Source organism: Panthera onca, chromosome D1 (assembly GCF_046562875.1).
Source record: "Panthera onca isolate mPanOnc1 chromosome D1, mPanOnc1 haplotype 2, whole genome shotgun sequence".
Taxonomy (NCBI): Eukaryota; Metazoa; Chordata; class Mammalia; order Carnivora; family Felidae; genus Panthera; species Panthera onca.
The window spans coordinates 53,782,242-53,801,169 of record NC_138348.1 but is presented as its reverse complement, the minus strand read 5'-3'; the positions used below and the strand labels follow the sequence as shown (position 1 = coordinate 53,801,169).

The 18,928-nt window shown below is 39.4% G+C and overlaps 1 protein-coding gene and 1 pseudogene across 1 annotated transcript; both read right to left on the bottom strand.

The window, feature by feature from the left end:
• Positions 1–3,844: 3,844 nt before the first annotated feature.
• LOC132677770 (olfactory receptor 52Z1P-like) lies at positions 3,845–4,810 on the bottom strand (annotated as a pseudogene).
• A 10,558-nt stretch (positions 4,811–15,368) lies between these two features.
• Positions 15,369–16,289, bottom strand: OR51V1 (olfactory receptor family 51 subfamily V member 1). Its single transcript, XM_060628257.2, has one exon. The coding sequence runs from the start codon at positions 16,287–16,289 to the stop codon at positions 15,369–15,371; it is 921 nt and encodes a 306-aa protein (XP_060484240.2).
• Positions 16,290–18,928: the final 2,639 nt, after the last annotated feature.

Genomic DNA, 18,928 nt, shown 5'->3' with positions numbered 1-18,928 from the left:
AAAAAAAATTGAAAAATTATCAGCATGCAAACGATAAAATATATTAGCATTTATTGGGATTATGGGCAATTTGTAGATCATTGTGGATGCCATATTATCATTGCAATGAATAATATACAATAAACATTTCCTACATGTATTTCAGACACATGTACATTTTTGTTTATCATTTTAAATGATGTCATTTTCCACTTCATTTTTCTAATCATTCTAGCTACAATAAAACACTAATGTCTTCTCCTTGACCCCTGCCCCAGGTTTACTGAAATATAGTTGACAATCAGAAATTGCTTATAACAGATGTGTGTAACTGATGACCCAATATATGTATACATTATGAAATACTCACTAAAACGAAGCCAATCAACATATTCATCACTTCACACCTGTAGCATTTTCCTATTTTTTTTTTCTCTTTTGTGATGAGACTACCCAAGGTCCACCCCTCAACAAATTTCAAGCACACAATCCAGGATAAGTAAATATGGATTAGTATGCCATTCTTGTGGAACTCTGTTGGGTTTACAAAGTATAGGAAAATAAATACAGAAATAAAGAAAAATAAATTAAGACACAAAACCTAGGATTTGTCTTCTTCTTTCTCCACTTTTTATACTTCTTTAATTATATTAGCTAAAACCCCTATTATAACACGATATTCTGCAACAGTTTTGACATGGCAAACTAGTATCTTTAGCTTCTTCCCACTTTTGGATACATTTTCCTAATACCTATGCTTCATGTCACAGCGTTTCACCATGTCTGAGACCACTTAGGGCAGAGCAGAAACCATCAGAGGAAGATTTGTTCTGACTCCGTGGTATCTCTATATCTGCTACTGCTCAGCTACCCAGATAATGTATTCTTTAACTCGCTGGGTCTCAGAGTCTGATATTAAATGATCCGGCGTCTTCCTCTCATGAAACACGGTTCTCACTTTAGCAATCTCTTAGTGCTTTTTTTCTTCCACTTCTTTTTCTTTTTTAATTGTATCTGGAAGAGTAGATCAGTTTTCTCTAAGACCCTCCAGGGCTCTCCGTTTCTATCTTGCATGATATACCGTTTTTCTTACTCACTGTGACCCAGCGGGGGACTCTGTGGTCAAGAAGATGGTAGAATGGTAGGATACGGAGCATCCCCTTCAAAATTTCCAAGGCAACGACTCAGTGATTGTGCTTCTAGCAGCTAAGCACACACAGTGATATCCTGACTCCATCAGCCCCTACCAATCCCTGAGCCCTCACCCTGAAAGCTTCTCTACAATTAAGGCTGATGACTCAGTCATTGTTTATTCCTGTCATATTTCATACATTCTGGGTGGGAAATTGGTATTTTCTTAGTTCCTCATTGTCAAAAATCAAGCCTTAAAAAGTCTCCTTTTTTTATAATTTTTTAATGTTTATCTATTTTTGAGAGACAGAGACACAGAGAAAGAAAGAGAGAGTGACAGAGAGCCTGAGTGGGGGAGGAGCAGTGAGAGAGAGACACATTCTGAAGCAGGCTCCAGGCTCCTAGCTGTCAGCACAGAGCCCGACACAGGGCTCAAACCTCAAACTATGAGATCATGACCTGAGCCAAAGTCAGATGCTTCATCACCTGAGCCACCCAGGCACCCCCTCAAAAAGATTTCTCTTTGAAGTCTCACTTACACCACTCATTTAATCAAATATTTTGTTATCATTCTGTACTCTATTTCCTCTCTGACTCCCCTTCAATCCTTGGAGAATCTAATTCTGAACCAGAATCCTATTTGCTACAACTTTTAGCAACATTTTATGTGACTTCCATATCTATGATGATGACCCATTCCAACCATTTTTCTATGAATTATTGTTAGCAGGGCTATGTTGGGTTTGGTGGGAACAGTTCTTTAATGTTTCTGTTCATAAAAGTTACCAACACAATCAAAATAAAATTTGCTTTTATTAAATTACAAATACATCATAAGACGTATTTCATTTAATTGTCAACCAATAAAGAAGGTACTAAAATAATTCCTTTTTAAGGGCAAGAACCAATAGTTACATAACAGGACGATTTTATTTATTTTTTTTTAATTAAAAAAAAATTTTTTAACGTTTATTTATTTTTGAGACAGAGAGAGACAGAGCATGAAAAGGGGAGGGGCAGAGAGAGAGGGAGACACAGAATCTGAAACAGGCTCCAGGCTCTGAGCTGTCAACACAGAGCCCCACGCGGGCTCGAACTCACGAACCGTGAGATCATGACCTGAGCCGAAGTCGGTCACTTAACCGACCGAACCACCCAGGCGCCCAAAGGACAATTTTATACAGTTAGTGTGGGACTGGCAAACCAGGATTTCTCATATCAAAGGGTTTTTTTTTAACTCTTAAAATAGATTTCCTTGCTCAAATTCAAGTGAATATAACATATATTTCAAACTAAAGAAGTTATCCAGGATTCCAAGGGTCAAGACAACACGCTTTCATTTCCCACATTGATTGTTTTATATATATATATATGTGACATATATATATATATATATATATATATATATATGTATATATGTGATATATATATATGTGATATATATATGATGTATATTACATCATGTGTATATATACATCCTATATCATATATATATCATATATATATATATCATTAACATGCATGTGTATATATGTGTGTTTTTATAATGTGTATATATATTACATTGTACATATATTAATGTGTCTAGTGTATACAAATACACATCACATATACATAATAGAAAAACAAAGAAAAAAGGCTAACCCAGAAAAGGTTGCACGTGTTCAAGGTAATGCTTGAAAGTTCATTGTTTGTCTATCTTCAAGGGTATATAAGGTCAGATTGCACATTCTCAGAGCATGTGCTAAGGCCTGCTGAAGGAGAGATTGTAAGAATACTATCTTGAATGAAGAAATTACGGTACAATCTGGAGACAAGCTTCTATAAAATAATATTTGGTGTGAATAGAGCCTCTTCAAATACAACTATGTGTAAACATCCTATTTAGTCTTTCACTGCCTTTTTTTTGGACCTGGGTGTGGTATTTTTCATCTGTTAGTCCCTCCCTTGGTGAAGACTCTGTTGATACCAGGATGCTTCATTAATGATCTGGGCCCAAAGTCTTCACTATGTAGGGAACAAAGTGTTAACTTTTAAGTTGTCTATGTGGTCTCAGGTGGGTTGATTTCACTTATTATTTGTTTTCATTCAGTATTATCTGTTCATTCAATAAACCTATACGATGTGCCTCTTCTATACAGTAGACTTTCTATCAGTGATTCAGAAAATATCTCATTTTAGAACTCGCATTTTAATTGCTGTAAAAGGTACAGATAGAAATAATTATTGTTTATTGTTTATTGTTTGTTGTGGCTTCAAGCTCCTGGCCCAAGTATTTACTGACTGTGGTGGGAGTGTTTTATATTTCAGCAGAATTTCAACTGTCTCTACAAACACTCAATGACTCACTATTTTCGCTTCCCAATCTACCCAACACAATTCCATCTGGGTTTAACCCTAAAATATGTTTTTCTTAGTGTTATCTTGTGTATGCTTAAGAATAAGTTAAAATGCAAGATAATAGGATATCTAGGAGAATTGAGAATATCATTCATTTATTTTTCTCAACAATTTTAAGTGCTTTAGGAAAATACATTGGAAACTTTGGCATTTATTATCCTTCTAAGTTTATTGAGAGTTACTTATGGATTCTCTTTATTCCCATTGCTCATTCAGTGTGTGTGTGTGTGTGTGTGTGTGTGTGTGTGTGTGTGTGTATGTGAGTGAGAAAGAGAGAGAGAAAAGTTGGGGGTGGTTATTCAGAAATAGCCAGCATTTCGCATTATTCTCCATTTTAACAATGCGTGCTGATGGGGGAGCAAAGCAAAATTACTCGGTCTTGAATCTGTTTGGTCTTCACCCCGTAAATGATGGGGTTTACCATAGGGGGCACTACCACATAGAGGTTGGCTTCCAGGAGGTGGATGTGCTGAGGGACGGTTTTACCCCCAAAGCGATGGGCAAAAAAAAGGAAAAGAATGCTGGGGCATAGAACATAAGTATGACACAGATGTGGGAACCACATGAGTTGAGGGCCTTGAATCGGGCAGAATGGGAAGGTAACTGAAACACTGCAAAGGATCATTGCGTAGGACATAATGATGAACACAATGTCTAGTCCTGTAGACAGTAGGGCCACAGTCAGGCCATAAATGATGTTGACACTGATATTGTCACATGACAATCTGGCAATGCCCATGTGCTCACGGTAGGAATGGGGAATGATGTTTCCCCCACAATACGTAAGTCGGTGTACCGGGAAGATGAATGGAAAACAGATGATAAAGCTCCTGACCACAGCTGCGATGTCAATTTTCCCAGTGGCTGAGGAGGTTAAGATTGTGGTATATCTCAGTGGGTGATAGATGGTCACATAGCGGTCAAATATCATGGCCAGGAGAATAGCAGATTCTGCCACAAAGAGGAAATGGATGAAGAACATCTGAGATACACAACTCCCAAAGGATATATCCATGGAATGGAACCAGAAGATGGCCAGCATCTTGGGGGCTGTGGCTGTGGAGAGCAGGACATCTGATAAGGCCAGCATGGGAAGGAAGACATACATAGGCTCATGGAGATGGCGCTCAGTTACATTCAGTAAGAACAAGAATATGTTGCCTATGACAGCTAAAATGTACATAGAACAGATAGGGATGGAGATCCAGGTATGAGAATCTTCCAGTCCTGGGATTCTAGTCAGGACATACCACATATCCTGGGGATGGGTGTGATTGTAAGAGAAAGGGTCCATCAATGGCAGTATATTCCAGACCTAGTATCTGGATTAAAGACCACAGGGCTGACTGAAGATTGAGGAGCAGCACCACTTTAGGTTGAATGACATCTGATTAGATTGTTTTGCAGTATTTTCTTCTCTGTGAAAAGATAGTGAGATGTATTAATGCGCCTAAAATTGCACTCTTACTCCTTCCATGGAAGAATTAAGTCATATCTTGGGGAAAAAATGCTTCACATTAATAAGTGCTTAATATGTGCCATAGCACTTTATAAACATCACCTTATTAAATCTTCATAATAGCCTGTTGAAAAGACCTTTACAATGATCCTCAACATGGATACTGTTGTTATTCCAACAGATGCAAATATATTCCACAGACTTTCAGCTTCTTGTCCCAGGTCCCATTGGATTCAGGGTCAGACAGCGTAGATTTGAAAGCTCTGAGATCAGCCACCACCCGCTACTCCCTATAAAAATAAAACTAGACACAAAAACATGTCATCAAAATGTTCACTCTCATATCCCTGAAGTATTATACTTTTAAGGAAGAGGGAGGGAATTCGTTTTTAACTAAATACATTTTGGGCAATACAGTACATATACTCTTCTCAACCTTGATGGGCCGCTGGAATGATGCTAAGGGCCATGATAGGCACTAAACATCCACAGGTGACTTCATTGATTCTTGTCAGCTTATCAACATATTTCTTAAAATTATACGATGAATATTAAAAATCTAAAGAATATGCAGTCTCAAACTGAGTTGGACTCTTAAATGGATGGATATGCCTGACAAGTTGTGAAGGAAAAATACACTGTCCCATTTGGGTCCCTGCTTGAAAATTAGACAATATATTACTTTAAAATACCCCCAAGCAGGAAGTAACAGGGTTTCACATAAGGAAGTAGGGTCCCCAGGCCTTCAATAAAAGGGAGGGAGGGTAATCTACAGTTACTACTTTTCTGTAGTTGCAACAGAATGGATAAAAGCAAGGGATGTGTTGGGTGAAATGCCAGCAAGGAGATAGCCCATTTGAGTGGGATGTGTGTGTGAAGGGGCGTGTTCCTATAAACACATAGCTATGAGGGAGGGTATAGATATGGATACAAAGCAGGTGGATGACAAGTGGCTTCCATCCTCCCCCAGTCCCCATTCTCAAATCAAAGGGGGCTGAATATATTTGCTTAAGAGGAACATGGGCTTAAGAGATGCCTGCCTTTTTACCTCTTGATTGCATTGGAGTCAGTATCATTGTGCAGCACAGTTTTACCACCTTTACTTTCAGTTTTTATTAGGTGTTCAGTATTCCAGTACTTCATATCATATGATTGAAATATTTGGAATCCATTTCTCCCTTTTTCTTTTTTTTAACTGAAGTATAGTTGATACACAATGTAGCATTAGTTTCAAGTGTACCACACTGTGATTCCACAAGTCTATACGTTATAGTATGTTATATACTTGCCATGAGTGTCCCGTATGTCACCATGCAATCCTATTACAATCCCACTGACTAGATTCCCCATGCTTGGCATTTATTCCTGTGACTGCAAGCTTCTATCCCTCTCTCCCTTCCTCATGTTGCCCGTCGTCCGACCTGCAGCCTGTTTGGCAAGCATTAGTTTGTTTTCTATATTCATTTGGATGCCATTTTTTGAGTTAAAGTTTAGTGGACATAATACTCAAAGGGTCACCCCATTAGGACTTTCCTTAAGTTGGTATATGATTCTTTCAAAATAATGTAATAAAATGTTGAGATGCTTAAGTCTATCGATCTACTTTAGTTACATAAACCAACTGTGTAGCCATTTAACATAGAGCTAAAATTAATTGCTGGAAATTTATTTCCAATTGGATTACAGTGTTTTGGGGACAGAAAGAAAAGATTAATCTGTGTGTGAAGTGCAGTTATGGGGAGGGGATGTTTAGTGAGTGGGGCTTCATCAGGACATCCGAGATGGGGAAGAGGAGAGTCTAAAAATGGAAGAAAAAGAAACAGAGATAGAAGAGACATAAGACAAATTTTACAGATTTTCTTCTAACTTTCCCGGTGATCTTTTGGGGCACCAGTGAGTGATCTGTTTCATTGTATTCCTTTTTGTTTTGATATAGCATTATCACCTGCAGCTCCCCAACTTATAACTCTGGGGCTCTAGGAAGCATATTTTATAATATTACTAATGGCAGATTCTGACTGAATCATGAATATATGCATAGAGGCATTATGTGGTTAATAGGGATTGCATACATCTGGGACCCATAGAATTATATTTAAGTGATAGCTACATCCTATTCTGACTGTATTACCACTAAAAACTACTTAATGGGAGGCTTAGTTTCCAGTTGTAAAACACCTAAAAGTAAACATCAATTACAAATGTGGGTCAGTATGTTAGGGTGGTTGCCAGGTAAGTCAGATACATTTTTAGCTCAACATCAGATGAGATTAGGGCACTTGCAAAATTACCTTCATTAAGATCAAAATAATTATTACATTGAACAAGTTCAAATTTTTGGACTTCAAGTTTCAGCTCCTCTAGACAGAGATTGAGCTAATATACAGTATCCATAAAGGCCTAGACTTACTTTCGTATGCTAGACACAAATGTGAATTGGTAATTTTCACCCCCAATCTGTCATTTCAGTCTTATAAAGTACAGGCGATTCAGCATGGTGAACTTGGCTTAGAAATGGAGTTTTAGGAGCACTTGGGTGGCTCAGTCAGTTACGCATCCAACTTCAGCTCATGTCATGATCTCATGGTTTGTGGGCTGGAGCCCTACGCCAGACTCTGTGCTGACAGCTCAGGCTCAGAGCCTGGAGCCTACTTTGGATTCTGTATCTCCCTCTCTCTCTGCCCCTCCACTGCTTTCACTCTGTCAGTCTCTCGTATATAAATAAACATTAAAAAAAAAAGAAATGGGGCTCTATTCTATCCTCATGTTCAGTGTATCATCTTTGTTATATAGGGAAGGGAGTTGAAATCTCTGAGTTTAGGTTTTTTTAATCTGTGTTTAGCCCAGCACCTGATGTATAGTGAATAGTCTGTAAATTTTAGGGGGAAATGCATGCATGTATTTACATACATACACATATATGCATTTTCTTTAACTACTAGACTTGTTTAGCTACAAAACCTTGCTTTTACTACTGGAACTGGAATCCAAATTCATTGCATCTATGCACAGCATTCAGGCCCACATTTCAAAGAAAAACAACCATTGCGTAACATATTCTAAAAGGAAAAATGCCCATTTGTGCCCGTTGCAGATGGCCCATTTAGTAAAAGAGCACAAAGAGATACTACAATTGTCCACGAGTCCCATTACAGCCATATCCAATGCCTCATAGGGCAAGGCTGAGAGAAATACAAGATGATCAGGTGCTAGGAAGACGGAGCTGCCTCTGGAGTTCCCTAAGATTTTCTTTCTTTCTTTCTTTTTCCTGTGTTTCCAGGTGCCTTTTTCTACATGTCTTTGCTGAGCAAAACTCACCTTACTTACCTATACTTTTTTGGATCCTGAAGGTATTTAACTGGTTGAGAGGGAAAAATAAAAGCAAGATGATGTTCAGAAGACAAACAGCAAATGTGGAGCTATTTATACCTCCTCTAGGCATCTCTCAGGCCCTAGACCTTCAGTCCCCAGAGGACTGAACTTTACACACTGGTGGAAGGAGATGGCCCAGAGTTGGCTCCTGGGAGAAACACGCCCACTTTCTCTCCCTCTACAGCATGTGCAGGGTTTCCTTGGTCCAGCACTCTGGGACAACCAAGTTAGCACACACTTGCATTGAGTACCCAGATCTCCTTTGCGTGGCAGAGATTCTTGCTAGTGCAATACTGTCTTGTTCCCATGGAGGCATCTGCAAATGTAGACTGTGAATGCCACATGTGGAAGGATTGTATGCTTTTGAGAGGGTACCTAAGACTGGATTCTGTCACCTTACTTACCTTGAAATTTTAAGGCTCCTTGGCTTTCTCTCTCTTCCATTGGTCACGTGGTAGAATTCGCATCAGAAGGGTCCAGAAATGTCATTAGCTACCATAGAGAGTTTTATTTGGATTTTTATGTGGATTTTTATTTTCTCAGCCTGAGCTGCTCTTCTTCAATTCTTTCTCCCTTTCCTCCTCCTTGTCCTCCTCCTCCTCCTCCTCCTTCTTCTTTCAGAGACAAAGAGAGTGGACGAGGGACATAGGAAGAGGGAGAGAAAGAATCCCTATTCAGTGCTCAGTGCTCAGCGTGGAGCCTGACATGAGTCTTGATCTTACAACCTGGGATCATGACCTGATCTCGAGTCGAAGGCTTAACTGACTGAGCCACCCAGGTGCCTCTCTTTTCCTTTTCCTTTTTCTTTTTAAACTTTCTCTATCCTAGTAACTTTTCTCTAAATGCATTGGGATTGTCTGGGGGGTTGGGCTAAGGTTCTAATTATAATCATAATCTTAATTTCACATTTCTTTTATTGTTTGATTTTGCTTTTAAAAAAAATTTGGAGAATCCTTTCATATATGTAGTAAACCTTTTTTGTCTTTTCTATATCTATCACGGACCCTCACATGAGTTTTGTCTCTCTTGGTTATTATTCTTTCTCAATTCCTATTACAATATGTTTGCTGTTCCCTTCTGCACACTGTGGAAGGTAATCTGAGAAGCTGACTGCAATCATGCCCTTCTCTATCTCTGTGTGTGTGCTGCTGCTGTCATCTGTGGTGGAGCCCATTTCTCCTCCCCTTGAACCTGGGATGATAGTTCTTGTGACCACATAATGTAGCAGGAATGATGGTGATGTTCTTGGCTGTCTGAGCCAATGTAATATGAAGTCTGGCAACTTCTACCTTGTTTTTTATTCAAAGCCAGGCACACATATTAGGAATAGAACTCCACTGAAATCATACCAATAGTATGAAGAAGCTATCCCCATGGAGAGAGGGTGACTATGGAGATGAGCCCAAAGGCACCAGGCATGGGACTGAAGTCCGTGGACTTTTCAACTCAGCTGAAGCTGAATTCTTAGTTGAATGCTGCCTATTGAGGTATCACAGCCCACTCCTTATGGAAACAGAACCATACGGTCAAGCCTTACGTGGATTGTTGACCCACAGAATTGTGAGAAACAATAAGTCATTGTTGTTTGGAGACACTAAGTTTGGGGATGGTTTGTCACAGAAGAGATAACAATTATAACATAGCAAACATTTTGAAATGATTTCATAATTTTCTTTGGTCCTGACTTCAATTTGTTAAATTTAATTTTTTTTTAAGTTTATTTATTTTTGAGAGAGAGCAAGCATGAATGGGGGAGGGCCAGAGAAAGAAAGAGGGAGAGAGGGAGAGAATCCCAAGCAGACTCTGTGCTATCAGCACGGAGCCTGATGTGGGGCTTGAACCCACTAATCGCAAGATCATGACCTGAGATGAAATCAAGAGTCGGCAGCTTAACCAACTGAGCCACCCAGGCACCCCAACTTTAAACGATTCTTATATCATATGATCTATTTCTTGTCTATTTCTCTACTGTCTTTATTTTCTTATTTCATTCCCATATCTACCAATTATTCATAGAGAGAATGACTTCAGATCGAAGCAATATAATGTAGTTTCTCTAGGACACACCAGTGTGTGAGTGTGTCTGTGTGTGTTGTGTGGGTGTTCTTGCAGGGGAGACAGAGCATTTATCACCAGAAACATTTTTATTTTTATTTTTATTTTCTATTTTCGACAGAAGCTCTTCACTGGAAATGCTTCCTGTTTTCCAGGAATATTGATAACAGTTGTATAAGGAAGAGTGAGGGGGTTCTTTCAGAGTAAGGTGGTTACTAGTTTTTCGTCAGTTTTAACTGACAACCATTTCTGTCATGGTTTTTCCTCCCACAAAATTAACACTTGCTCAAGAGTACTTTCAAGCCTATGTCCATGCACTTTCTTTTTTTTTTTTTTTTTTTTTTTTTTTTTAACGTTTTTTATTTATTTTTTTTTGGGACAGAGAGAGACAGAGCATGAACGGGGGAGGGGCAGAGAGAGAGGGAGACACAGAATCGGAAACAGGCTCCAGGCTCCGAGCCATCAGCCCAGAGCCTGACGCGGGGCTCGAACTCACGGACCGCGAGATCGTGACCTGGCTGAAGTCGTACGCTTAACCGACTGCGCCATCCAGGCGCCCCATGCACTTTCAACTACTCCTATTAATTCCCCATTTGAGGAATGTCTGACTCAAAACGCCTCAGATCTGTTCTCACTACTTTCCATTACAGGGTGGACTCTCTTTTTTGGCATTTGTGTCAGGGTTTGTGGTATTTCCAGTGTTTTCGCTAACAGTAGGCTACTGTCCCCCAACCCTCTCTCCCTAGACAGTCTTTTGGGTGTGGCTTGGGGGCTGGCTCAGAAAGTAGGAGTTTGTTTTTCTCCCTATACATGAAAATATGGGTTGGCTCTTCTGCTCTTTATCGATTGAGGGAGGGCAAGGAACGTGTAAACATACTGAGATACAAGTGTCTACTGTTATCGTCTGGATCCCAGTAGCTTTCCTCAACATTTCACAGGGATTTTATGCTATCTTCTAGATCCTGTGTTACTGTGGAAATCAGCAAGGCCATTCTGTTTTCCAATCCTACAGGTATCAGCTGTTTGTTTACTAACTTATTCGTTTCCCTTTTGAAGCTACTAGTGTGTCCTTTTTACTACTCCCATTTTATATAAAAACTTAATGATTGCATGTCTGATTTTTAAACAATTGAGCCAATATTGATGCATTACTATTAACCAAAGCCCACAGTTTACATCAAGATTCACTTTCTCTGTTGCAGTTCTATGGTTCTGATAAGTACAGATCTATCCAAGAGTAGAACTTTCCTATGGAACGATTCCTGAGGTGAAATGGCATAAAACAAAGAAGCAATTACCATTAATTCATTTGAAAAATTGTTTTAGCATTTCCAGTCCCCCAAAATAATCTCTGTTAAGGTTTTCTGGCACCTTCAGACATGTCTTGCTAATAGATGCACAAAATTAATCCGGATAAAGCACAGATGCTCAGAGACATGTTTCAAAACTCTGGGGGGTTGATGCTATGATGTTGAGTGTGGGTCCCCAGGAAGGCTGGCCTCCTCTCGCTCCCTCTGTAATGGCTCAATGCAAAACACACACTGAATGCTTGTTTTGCTTTTCACTTTTTTTGTAAAAGTGAAAATACTCTTCAGAGTTCATTCAAGTAGTGACAACAGGTACTGAGGTAGGTCGTTCCGAAGAGCTAAGGGGCATGACGTGAACTTTCAAAAAGTGGGGGATACCTGTACATAATGTCATGTACCCACCATCACAGTATCATACAGATCACTTTCACTACTCTACAATTCCCTGTGCTCCACCCATTCAACTCTCCCTCTGTCTTCCTACACTCCTGGCTACACTAATCTTTATGCTATTTCTAATTTCTATAGTTTTGCCTTTTCCAGAAAGTCATATAGTTGGAATCATATACAGATGTAACCTTCTCTGGATGGCTTCTTTCACTCAAAACTGTGCATTAAAGGCTCTTCCATGTCTTTTCATACCTTGATAGCTCTGTTTTTTTTTAATTTTTTTTAATGTTTATTTGCTTTTGAGACAGAGAGAGACAGAGTGTGATTAGGGGAGGGGCAGAGAGAAAGAGAGAGACAGAATCCGAAGCAGGCTCCAGGCTCCACGCTGTCAGCACAGAGCCCGATGCGGGGTTCAAGCTCACAAGCTGTGAGATCATGACCTGAGTCAAAGTCAGACTCCTAGCCGACTGAGCCACCCAGGCCCCCCCAGATGGTATTTTTAATACCTGTGGTAGGTCTGTCAATTCTCAATGTGAGGACCCTAGCTGATGGCTCTAAAATTGCCATCCTCCCTAGGAAGGGGTTTAGTTATTTTATGTTAGTGCTCCAAGATAGAGAGGCCTATGTAAAGCATACAATCCAAAGCAAACTTTCCTAACTTGTTCCTTTCTGTGTAAAACCCAGTAATCAGGAAGTGTATTTTCATCAGCTTCCTTCCTTCATTTTCCTTCCTTTGACCCCCTTCCACTGGGTCATGGATTTTAAGACAATCTGAAGTTCTTCACAAGTCTCATCATTATAGTCCAAATACCCAGTTCTAGAACCAGCTGTGATTTCTGAGTATGTACCAGATATTTTCAAGCCCATTGTCCACAGCCATTGGTTCCAACTATTTTGGCTCATATTCCTACAAGTTGCCATAATCTGAGGTACAGATACTCAGAGCCTTGATGAATAGAGTCTTCAAATGGACCTTCCCACTCCTCATATTAAACATGACTCTCCAACCAATGACTCAGGTGTGTCAGGCATATGTCTCTGTTCCGTTAACTCCATATAAGTTCACATCAGTCCTCCCAGCATGCCTGGCAGGGCAGAACATGTCCTGCACCTGCAGAGGTCCCTGCTTCCCCCAAACGGAGTCAGTGCTGAGCAAAGGTGATTATGTAGCATCAAGACATTGAAGGGAAGCTTGTCTAGCCGCTGAGCGATGTGTGCCCAAAGATGATCCGTGAGACACAACATGACCTCTGTCTACTCAGTAGCTAACTCTCGTTTCATTCTAAAACTGGGTCATACGGATCTTGTGAAATTGGCACATGCCAAGGTGCTTTGCTCTGTCCAGGAACTATTTATTTCCCCACTTTTAAGCGGTTGGAAACTAAAGTGTGTCTTTTTGCTTTCTACACTGACTACTTAATTGAATGGAACAATAACAAGGAGAGAAATATATAAACACAAGTCTGAAATAAAAATTTTAAGTACAGGGGCACCTGGGTGGCTCAGTTCGTTAAGCATCTGACTTCGGCTCAGGTCATGATTTTGCAGTTCGTGGGTTCAAACCCCGTCTCTGGCTCTGTGCTGACAGCTCAGAGCCTGGAGCCTGCTTCAGAGTCTGTGTCTCCCTCTCTCTCTCTGCCCCTCCCCGCTCACGCTCTGTCTCTCTCTGTCTCAAAAATAAATAGAAATAACATTAAAAAATTAAAAATAAAATTTAAGTACATAGATTTAGGTTCATATCTAAAAATATTAAGAAATACTTGCTTCCTTGGTGTAAGATTACTCTGATGCATTAATCTGCTGAGTATTAGCTAACACTTTCCTCCTTAGGTACCTAAGAGATTTTAATAATATTAAACCAATTATTTTCTCTTTATCTCTGCACAGATACCCTTTTCCTTTCTTTCTTCCCTTCTTTTGAAAATTGAACTATATTACTTAGAAGGGAACCTATTTATGTTTTTTATATATTTTTTTTTAAATAAGAATCAATCAGGGGCACCTGGGTGGCTTAGTCGGTTAAGCATCCAACTTCAGCTCAGGTCATGATCTCACAGTCTGTGAGTTCGAGCCCCGCGTCGGGCTCTGTGCTGACAGCTCAGAGCCCGGAGCCTGTTTCAGATTCTGTGTCTCCCTCTTTCTCCCTCCTCCCCCACTCATGCTCTGTCTCTCTCTTCTCAAAAATAAATATATGTTAAAAAATTAAAAAAAAATAAATCAGAATCAATCATAAGCCTAAAGTTTCATCTGCTCAGATTATTCCCCTATTTAGATTTAAAAGTGAAGGATTTGGAGCCAAATCCACTCCCACATATGGAGTCTACATATAAAATATAACAAGTGAGGATTCCAATTTAAGGTAGATGTGACGGATGCCTGACTGGATCAGTTGGTAGAACATTCCAACTCTTGATTTGGGGTTGTAAGTTCAAGCCCATGTTAAGTATAGAAATTACTTTAAAACATTTTTAAATCTTTAAAAAATAAATAAAGTAGATGTGGGGAAAATTGAATCCATAGTCATATTCCATTTTGTGTGCTCTTTATACTTGCAGTGTCCAATAAAGCAGCCACTGCATTGTCCAAAACAACCTTCTTTTAACATTTAAATATAAATTAACTACAATTAACCAGATCAAAAATGTACTTGCCCAGTTATATTATTTACATTTCAAGGGCTCAATAGCCACATGAAGCTATTGTTATATGTTCGTCTATATTATTCTATATTAGAAAACGTCTCCATCCTTTTAGAAAAATTCTACTGCACAATTCTGGTCCATCTAGTTATCACAACATCCTTGTGAGTTGGGCACTTTCCCCATTTTGAAGATTAATTGAGTCTCAGAATTAAAGAAGCTTCAAGGTATCCACCTTTGAAACCAGAAGACCTAGGATTTGAATCCAGCTCTGTTTCAATGCAAAGAAAATACTTGAATATCCATTTGGGGCACAATAACTAGTTTTATCCTTTCTTGAATATGATCATACTTATGGCATGAACATACTGTCTTGTTTTACACAAATTGACAGTTGGTAGAAAATTTATGGAATGTTTCAGATGGAGTCTCCCACCTCTAGCCCTAAGAACAGTTGACTTCCAAAACATAGCCTAAAATGGGACTTGTTTCTGCATTTATGTTTAAAATGTATTTTAAAATCAAGAATCATAGACCCTGGGCTAAATCTATAATTCTAATAAAATTCATTTTTTGGTATTGAATTTTGTGTGTTAGTTATTGTTGCTGTTTTGTTTTTTTAAAGACCTGAGCACCTCAATATATTTTCAGAGAAAAGAGTCGGAGCATTCTGCTACGAATCTGCTGGGTCTTGACACTGTAGATGATGGGGTTCATCAAAGGTGGAAAAAGGATGTAGATGTTGCCCATAAGTACATGGACCACAGGGGAGAGATGCTTGCCAAAACGGTGCATCATTGTGAGGCTAATGATAGGGATGTAGAACACGAGAACAGCACAAATGTGGGAGACACAAGTCTGAAATGATTTATGCCGCTCTTCCTGAGAGGCAATTACCAGCACTGACCCAAGAATCAGGAAATATGAGTAAAGGATCAGAATAGCATCCAACAATAGTGTGAAAATGACCAGCATCAGGGCATAGTAGCTATTGAATCTTATGTCTGAGCAAGCGAGGCGGAGAAGATCCTGGTGTAGGCAGAATGAGTGAGAGAGGATGTGGGAATGGCAGTAATGGAAAAATTTCAGGTTGATGATGGGGGGTGTAATAAAGAAGAAACTCCTACCTACTATGGTGAGCCCAATTTTGAAAATCCTGGAATTAGTCAGAATGGAGGAATAACGCAGTGGATTACAAATAGCAACATACCTATCAAAGGCCATCGTAAGGAGAACAGAGGACTCCATGAAGGAAAGACCATGGATAAAATAGGACTGGGCAATGCAGGAATTCAGGCTGATTTCTCGAATGAACCCCCACAGGATCCCCAGCACTGTGTGGAATGTGGACAGCCCCATGCACAGGTCAGTGAGGGCCAGCATGGCCAGGAAGTAGAACATGGGCTGGTGCAGGCTGGGCTCTGTCCGGATCACATGTAGCACCATGCAATTGCCCGAAAGCACCATGGCATAGATGGTCAAAAAGGGAATGGAGATCCAGGGATACTGCTGCTCCAGGCCAGAAAATCCAGTGAGAAGAAAGGAGGAAGAATTCATGATAGGGCTTACCAAACCGGTAATTCTGACGGAGATACTTCTTCCGAGCAGAAAGAAAGTAGTTTTCAAAAGAAATCCTCCAATTTCAGATGAGTAAGGTGAAATTTCTAAGTAAATGAAAATACACTTAAGGTTAATTAAGTTTACAAAGTATTAGATGAGTAACTCTCTTCTTTAGCCATGTATTATCTGCTACCTGGAAGAGAATAGTGTTCTCCTGATGTCATTTAAGAGCCATTATTCATCCACTGGCAAGATGCATAGATGTCCTTAGAAGCCACAAGTGAAAGCCAATAGACTAGAGGAAGCTAATTTTCAGAAAAGATATGTTACCTGGAATATTTTCCCAGAGGTTCTGGTAAAAGGTGTACCTGTAAAATTGAGAGCTGAGGTTTTAAAGTAATTATTAGTTTCTTCCCTCTAATTCATTAAGCATTGAAAATAAAGAGTAAGAATTGGCAGGGCAACTGGGTCGTTCAGTCAGTTGAGTGTCCAACTTCAGCTCAGGTCATGATCTTGCCGTTGGCGAGTTCGAGCCCTGTGTTGGCGAGTTCAAGCCCTGTGTTGGGCTCTGTGCTGACAGCTCAGAGCCTGGAGCCTGCTTCAGAGTCTGTGTCTCCCTTTCTCTCTGCCCCTCCCCCACTCATGCTCTGTCTCTCTTTGTCTCAAAAATAAATATAAACGTTAAAAAAAATTTTAAAGAGTAAGATTTAGCTTTTAAGTATCCAAAATCTGTTTAAATAGTCACTGTGTACCCATAGTTTTCCATTTTCTGCTGCTCTCCAAGTATATTTTTCCTCCAAATAGTACTTAGGGAAAGAGGCTCCTGTTTTATTCCACTTCAGATAACATAGCCAAGAAGTACTTTTTGTTCTCCTGTGGTGATAAGTAGAGAGTAATATTTATGCAAGAGGCCTTTGGTGAGTGATTTCCCAGAAGAATTCTCACCCCCTGAGATGTTCAACTTATCTGTGCCCTTGTGATATGGAGACTTAGGTTGAAGAGAGTCTCAGACACCAGCCCACTTAGTCATTTATTGAATCAGTAGGTTAAGTATTCATTTAATATACATTTATTGAACGTATGAGCAGGGTTTTTTTTTTTTTCTCTTCCCGAGAACCTACCATTCTAAAGATTCGAAAGAGGGCCAATGTGAGACAGTTAAGTCCAGAATTTTAAAAAGGCTCATTGCAACAGAATTGACTTGCTTCTTCCTCACATTGAGTTCTGCCCCTGGGAGTCATGATAAAAGGTTTAAGCCTCTTATAATGTAGGCAGATGTTTAAAAGTCCATACTGGCTTTTGTGTTTGATTTAATTGTTCCAACATGTTAAATTAGCCTCAGATTCTGACTTCATCTTGTGACCTATTTCCCATCTTTGTCATACTAGCCCACCAGGCAGCTCTTCAGGCTAACCTTCTTCTGAATGCACCCTGTTTCCCTGTGAGACCTTTTCTAGAATCCTGTCTATTGTTATTGCTTGCCCTGAACCCCTCTCCGCATTAGATAACTTAGCCTGCTATTTTTAATTGTCTCCTTCGTTGAATGATTGGAGTGTTTGCTCTTGGAAGACAAATCTGTTAGCCTCAGCCTCAAGCACTTACCTTCTTTTATTTCTCAAACACCATTTTTCTTCTTTCATAAGATTTCCGTCCAAATATTCTTTCTGCCTAAGATGCTCTTTTCACAGAGATGGTCTTTCCCATCTTCTCCCCAACCTCTCCTCCACTTTTAAAACCAGCCTGTCCCTTTCATCTTCAATTCAACTATTACTTCTCAGGAAGCCCCTTAACTAAGACAGATTTCCCCCGCATATCTATTATTTGGGTAACCATATTTATCTTTATATAACTTATTGAATTTACAATTTGATATTCATTAGCCTACATAAGAGACTAAGGTCTCTACTAAGTTCCCTGAGAGGGGGCATGGTGTTAATTTTTATTCACCATTGTAGCCTGAAATTTACACCTCAAAGTCCTCACCTCTCTTGTGAGCTCATACTCATAGATACAGCTGCCTACTTTGATATCTTCATCTGGATATTTCATCTCAAAACTCAAGTTATAACAAAAAATATTTGGTTTTCCTCATAAAATGCCTTCACCAATCTCAATATTGCTTAAGAAAACTCTCAAGAATCTTTCTCAATTCTTCCCTTTCCTTCCTTTTCCTGGATATCAAATCCTTCATCTATTTCTATAGTTTCCACCCTAAAAAATACCCAGAATGTGTCCACTTCTTACCTATACATTACACACTGTCACTGTAGTGGTAACATCATCAACTGTTCCTTGGCTATTGTAATTGGCTAATTTACCAGCTAGATTTATTGTTTTTGCACTTGCCCCTTAAAGTTGTATTTTCCCCAAAGAAACCAGATTGCTCTTCTGCAAACATCTACTGGATCACATGAGCTTATGTTAAACAAAACAAAACAAAGCAAAACAAAACAAATGCCACTGATGGATTTTCATTGCTCTTAAAATAAAAAATAATTTATTTCTCATAGTCAGAAAACTTTAAATGATCTGACCCTCACACACCTCTCCATCTACATCATAGACCACTGTTATTTTAGCTCCCTAATATCCAGGAATCTTTAATTCCTCAAAACAAATTAAGAGTATTCCTGCCT

Coding starts and splice junctions, on each gene's coding strand:
- OR51V1 (XM_060628257.2), bottom strand. CDS start 16,289: ATGAATTCTTCCTCCTTTCTTCTCACTGGATTTTCTGGCCTGGAGCAG.